Source organism: Pangasianodon hypophthalmus, chromosome 4 (genome assembly GCF_027358585.1).
Source record: "Pangasianodon hypophthalmus isolate fPanHyp1 chromosome 4, fPanHyp1.pri, whole genome shotgun sequence".
Classification (NCBI taxonomy): Eukaryota; Metazoa; Chordata; class Actinopteri; order Siluriformes; family Pangasiidae; genus Pangasianodon; species Pangasianodon hypophthalmus.
The window spans coordinates 7,485,335-7,491,334 of NC_069713.1; the positions used below are offsets into that span (position 1 = coordinate 7,485,335).

Sequence of the window (6,000 nt, forward strand, 5' to 3'; positions counted from 1 at the left end):
CGTGTTGGTGCGCACCGACAACACGGCAGTGGTCTCTTATGTCAACCAGATCCTTGTGTGGTCCCAGGGGAAACTCCTCTCACTGAGAGCAGTTTATATCCCTGTCCGTCTCAATATGGGAGCAGACGCCCTGTCGAGGCAGGGGCCGATGCCCGGGGAATGGAGGCTCCACCCCGAGGTGGTGGAGCAGATATAGCGTATGTTCAGCTGAGCTCAGGTGGATCTGTTTGCGACTCAGGAGACGTCGCACTGTCCCCTCTGGTTCTCTCTGACTCACCCAGCTCCCCTAGGACTGGATGCTATGGTACAGCTGTGGCCGAGGCCGCGTCTGTACGCCTTTCCCCCCGGAGTTCTGGAGAGAGTGCGCCGGGACGGGGTCCGCTTGCTGCTAGTAGCCCCGTTCTGGCCGGGCTGAGTATGGTTCTCGGACTTGATTTCCCTTCTCGACGGCTCTCCATGGGAGATTCCCGTCAGGAGGGACCTCCTCTCACAGGCGGGGGGCGACATCCTTCACCCCCGCCCGGAGTTGTGGAAGCTGTGGATGTGGCCTCTGAGGGGGCACAACTCAGAGCTTCCGGTCTCTCAGCCGAGGTTGTTGAGACCATCCTCCAGTCCAGAGCTCCCTCAATGAGGAAACTGTACGCCCCGAAGTGGAAACTTTTCACTTCCTGGTGCGGAGACCGCCAGCTCGACCCTGTTCACTGCCCAGTTGGTACAGTACTGGAGTTCCTCCAGGCCCGTCTCTCCGCAGGGCTGACCCACTCCACCCTGAAGGTCTACGTGGCAGCTATTGCGAGCACTGGATGCGTACGTCCACAGAGCTGCCCTGTGGAGGAGGGCGGACCAATTGCTCGTATGCTTTGGTCCCCCGAAGAGGGGTCTTTCTGCTCCCAAGCAGACCCTCAGCCAGTGGATTGTGGAGGCCATTTCCCTGGCTTATGAGTCCTCTGGTCTCCCCTCACCCTTGGGGGTTAAGGCTCACTCTACCGGCCTCGAAGGCCTTTCTCGCAGGTGTGTCCATGCAGGACACCTGCAACGCGGCGGGTTGGTCCACGCCCCTGATGTTTGCCAGGTTCTATGGCCTGGATATGCGAGCCACTCCAGGCTCTTCTGTCCTTTTGCCTTGAGCTGTGCCCTTTCCACACTAGGCAGGGATTTGTAAGTCTGGCGGCGTGGGCATACTCGTTCCCATAGCGTTTCTACGCAGCTCGAGTTCCTGAAGGGGAACGTCTCCAGGTTACGCATGTAACCATGGTTCCCCGAGGGAACGAGACGCTGCGTCTCGGTGCCACACTTCCGGCATCCCTGCCACGCTTGCCTCATTTCTCAGAAGCTAGCGCGGCGTTTGCCGCTTGGGCTTTTACGCTACATCACCCCGCCCGTGACGTGTCGCCCATCCATTGGACTGATTACACATGTTATTCAGAGCGCGGTCACGCTGAAGGCGTTCCCATAGCGTTTCGACGCAGTGTCTCGTTCCCTCGGGGAACCATGGTTACATGCGTAACCTGGAGACGTTCTCTATGCATATTAAAGTAAAGTTTGGTGTTCCATAAGGCTCTGTTCTAGGCCCACTGCTAATTTTCTCTATATATTCTATCTCTAGGAACAGTTATTTGTAAATATGGCATTAGCAACCGCTGCTATGCCAATTACACACAGCCATATTTTTCAGCAAAGCCAGATGACAGACACCAGCTAATGCCTTGCTCCCTGGATGTTTCAGCAGTTGTGTATAGAAGCTCCTGTTAGTCTAGCAGATTTGACCACATCATCCCTATTTTATCTCCCAGTAAAATTTCACATTGATTTTAAAATACTACTAATGACCTATAAAGCACTGAATGGTCCCCCACCGCAAACTTTTGGTGTGTTATGATCCTCCATGCCTGCATTGATCAAAAGATGCAGGATTTTTGTTGGTTCCTAGAATAACAAAGACTACAACAGGGGCCAGAGCTTATGTCCTAGGGTGCCCTCATGCCTGTGTTACTTTCTGGCTCTCCTTTTTAGTTATGCTGTTATATCTAGTCTTGCTGGAGTTCCTGCTTGCACTCTGTACACAATGTACATCCTCTTAAATCACTACAGGATAAGAGCACACCTAACATTCTGTGTTCTCTCCCTCTCTCTCTCTCTCTCTCTCTCTCTGTCGAGCCTCATGTTACTCCTGCTGCCTAAAGAGATGCCTACTCTCCGATCCTACCTGGACCATCCTGATACTCTACTTCGGCTTGGAGCCTCTCATTCTTTTGGTGATCTCTGCAGCTCTTTAATATGCCTTCTACTTTATCATCAAAATCAGCCACTAGAAAACAATACATACAAGAACAAAAATAGAGAAATGTCAGTGCGTGTGGTTACTAGCTCTTCTACTGATCATTAGAAATCCATAAATCCTACCACAATACATCAGCGTTCATGTAGAATGAGTCAAATAGTGCTTGTTAAATTATTAATGGAAGATGATCTGCAACCTTTTTGTTGGAAAACAGGAAAAGGTGGTCTGGCGCAAGTGCGAGCTCAGAGGAGCCAACGACAGACCTGTTTAAAAAATATATTTAGGAATAAAATGTAGTTTTAGGCATGCTCATTAGATGTGTGCAGTTTATTTTAGGCACCTGGATTATTAATCTCTTAATAATCCCAGGCATTATGGAATATTTTTGCATCAATAAATCATCATTCTCAACCCAGCTAGAACCTTATAATACTATGATCTCGAAATTATTTGACGTGTCAGTATTGGGTGTATTATTAGCTCACTTAGTATGAGATGGTGGAAAGTTAATTAATTTTCTGCTAGATATCACATATTGTTAGCCGTGTTAACATTTTTGTGAGAGATGTAAGTAACACACGCAGGGATTTTCAAAAGTTTTGCACGTTTTTACCTGTAAAGTATAGTTCAGGGACAATTCTGTACACTTTTTTTTTAAATAAACATAATGTGATTATTTAAATATTATCAAATATTATGCTTCACTGACCCCTGGCTTCACCCAGATTCCACTTAAAGAACCACTGTCTTAACGGTTCTTTGGATGGTTAATGGCGGTAATATTCCTAAAAGGGAAACCATTTGTTGTGATTCTACATTGAAAATGCAAAAATCCCTCAAATTCTTTTAATTTGCTTTTAATTCATCTAGATGAATAGATGAAAAGTATAAATGATAAAAAAAAATACAAACCAAAATAGAACCTTTATTCATTCATTTATTTATTTATTTTTAGATTTTTTTTTTTGCTGAAAGTATGGTAACTTAAATGTAGCAAGGAAAAAATTCCACAAAGAAAAGCAAGGAAAAAATTTCCAACATTGTATTATAGTTGGTGAGGTGTGGCTGGGAGCATTTCAGACAATTCTCTTGACACACACAAAGGGATAGCTCTGATCACACCGAATGTCATTCCAGTTCTTCGTGGCTGCAGAAACAGAAAAACATAGGATTAAACATGAATTAAAAATGAAACACCAAACTCTAAGGTAATAAAAGATTATAAACACAGCTACAAAAAAGTTTCTGAATCTACTTACCACCATAGTTCATATGCGCACAGAACTCTTCAGTTAGAGAATTTGGTTCACCTGGATTCCACTTGGTGAAAGTTAGTTGGGTGCCATCAGACCAAAACCAGTTCAGTTTCTGAAAGAATGAACAGTAGACAGTCCATTACATGCTGTAATATTTGATTAACATTTTAAGTGTCTCTTCATCTGACCATGTTTAAGTCAATAAATAATGTATTGGCCAGTTATGTGCCTTCCTTGCTCTCACATATTTGAGTTCAGGAAGGATTTGATATTTTTCCAAGCTAACCTTCTGACAGCTAGAAAGTCCAATCCATGTTGGTTTCTCCTGGGGGTCTTGAGCACGGATAATGGACTTGACCTGCTGATATTCACCCTCGTTGTGTATTGAGATCAAGTTTGCACCAATATTCAGACAGTATTTCTAGAAAAATAAAAAGAGCTTTGGCATCATTGCATGCTTATTAACTACAGTTACTATGCATAATTTTTCATATTATTTTATAATGGCAAAGCATTCCTGGTACTGTATTTTCTTTCATTCATTCATGTTCAGTAAGCGGTTTATCCTGATCAGGTTTGCAGATCCAGAAACTGTCCCAGGAACTCTAAGGATGGGGCAGGAATACACCCTGGATGGGATGCCAGTCTACTGTGGCACACCACACACACGCATTCACTTTTATACCCCTAGGGGCAATTTATGATAGCCACTACACCTATCGGCATTATTTTCTGGAAGTGGGAGGAAACACAGACTGGGGGGAGAACACACAAGCAGTAACCCCACACAAGCAGTAACCCAAGCTCAGGATCGAAGCAAGGACTCCAGAGAACTCAAAAACGTAATAATGCAGTGGTGAGTTTTCATCATTGTAACAAAATGTTATGAATCCAGACCCCTTGGCTAAGATTTATAGATCCCTGGGGGTTCATAGACCCCACTTTGTAAACTATGACTCTAAAAAAACAACTTCATTTATAATATTCAGAATAATTTTGAATAGAATATTTTAGAATAAACAATAGACTCTGGATCCACCGTGACCCTGAACAGGATAAAGCTCTTACTGAAGATGAAGATATTCAAAACTATATACAGTATAAAACCGTAGGTACCAATAGAATTGTTTAACTCTTTTCATATTTTTTTTGTAAATTTCTGTATAGCTGAAATGAATTGAATTTAACTGAACCTCAGCAGAAGCCCAGTCCATGCTGGTGGCCTGATACTTGAAGCAACGTCCTCCAAATTTCACCCAGCCATCTGGACAGCGTGAGTCCAGTTTTCCTTCATTGGATCAAAAAAAAAAGTTAGACGGTAGATCGTATAAACGAAGCTTCTGAGGAGAGAGGTTATTTTTAATAAGGTTATTTTTTTAAGAATTAATAGACCACAAGTTTCTTTAGGTGTATTTGGTGGCTACGAATTAGACTTTCGTGGTCTATTGATCATCATCAAAATTTTTATTTTATTCTAGTTATTTACTTTTTTTGATTCACCTCATCAGCTTAAAATGAGAAAAATAGTTAAACATTTTTTGTAAATTATTTTGTCTACATTTCTGAGATTTATAGATGGCAGATTGTTCAAAAGACATGAAGAGGTCACAGATATTTGGCTACAATTAGAAGACAGAAAACAAATCATTGTTTCACCAATAACTGCTCAAATGTGCAAAAATGCTGCAAAAGTGGAACAATCAAACAGCAGCTATTATCACGTTAGAGGAATTCTTGAAGTGCCCATGCCCCTGCAAGTGTGTTATTTTTAGTTAAAAGTGTCCTGCTTATCAGGGATAAGACTCTTACCAAAAGCTGTTGCTGCCATGGCGAGAAGAAGAACAAACACCACTTCAGTCTGACGAGCCATAGTTCCGGAGTTTCGTGCACTGCATAAAAAGCACAAGTTAATTAAGTATGTTATGTTATTGAATATTGAATATTGAATATGTTACACATCCCAAAAACATCCACTTACATCTAATCAGGAGTCTCTTCTTGCTTGATGTAATACACTGAGGTAAGAGGTGATGCTTATATAGTGATGGTGATAGAAACCTCCCCTTTTCCAAAGAAAAATAATAGCCATTTGAACTTGGCAAAACAAACAATCAAAAAAATTCATTCTGCACCCCTCTAATTTACATTAAACTCATTAAACTCATCTTGGTTGACACAGTAAATTCACAGACACCCATCTGTCTGCAAGCTGAATTCCATTACACTGGAAAACCATGTCCAGTAGGACCGCCATGCAGGTGCACTGCATGGAAAAACACAGAGTATTTCATTTAGACATTCACTTCTGCTTTTCTTTGTTTTTGGGATGAAAATAATTGCACCAGTATAGGTTAATGTTTACCAATGTTTAATGTCTTTACTAACATTACCTCCCCTTGATTTTTTTCCACATTTTGTAAGAGACCAAGAATAACTCTAAAGGAGCTGTATAGGTCCACAGTT

At 42.4% G+C, this 6,000-nt stretch overlaps 1 protein-coding gene across 1 annotated transcript; it reads right to left on the reverse strand.

Annotated features, from left to right (window-relative positions):
- Positions 1-3,200: 3,200 nt before the first annotated feature.
- LOC117597003 (lactose-binding lectin l-2) lies at positions 3,201-5,567 on the reverse strand. Its single transcript, XM_053233680.1, has 6 exons — positions 5,516-5,567; positions 5,347-5,426; positions 4,731-4,825; positions 3,824-3,958; positions 3,541-3,649; positions 3,201-3,428 (listed from the first exon to the last, which is right to left on the reverse strand). The coding sequence occupies exons 2-6, from the start codon at positions 5,405-5,407 to the stop codon at positions 3,358-3,360; spliced, it is 471 nt and encodes a 156-aa protein (XP_053089655.1). The 5' UTR covers positions 5,408-5,426; positions 5,516-5,567; the 3' UTR covers positions 3,201-3,357.
- Positions 5,568-6,000: the final 433 nt, after the last annotated feature.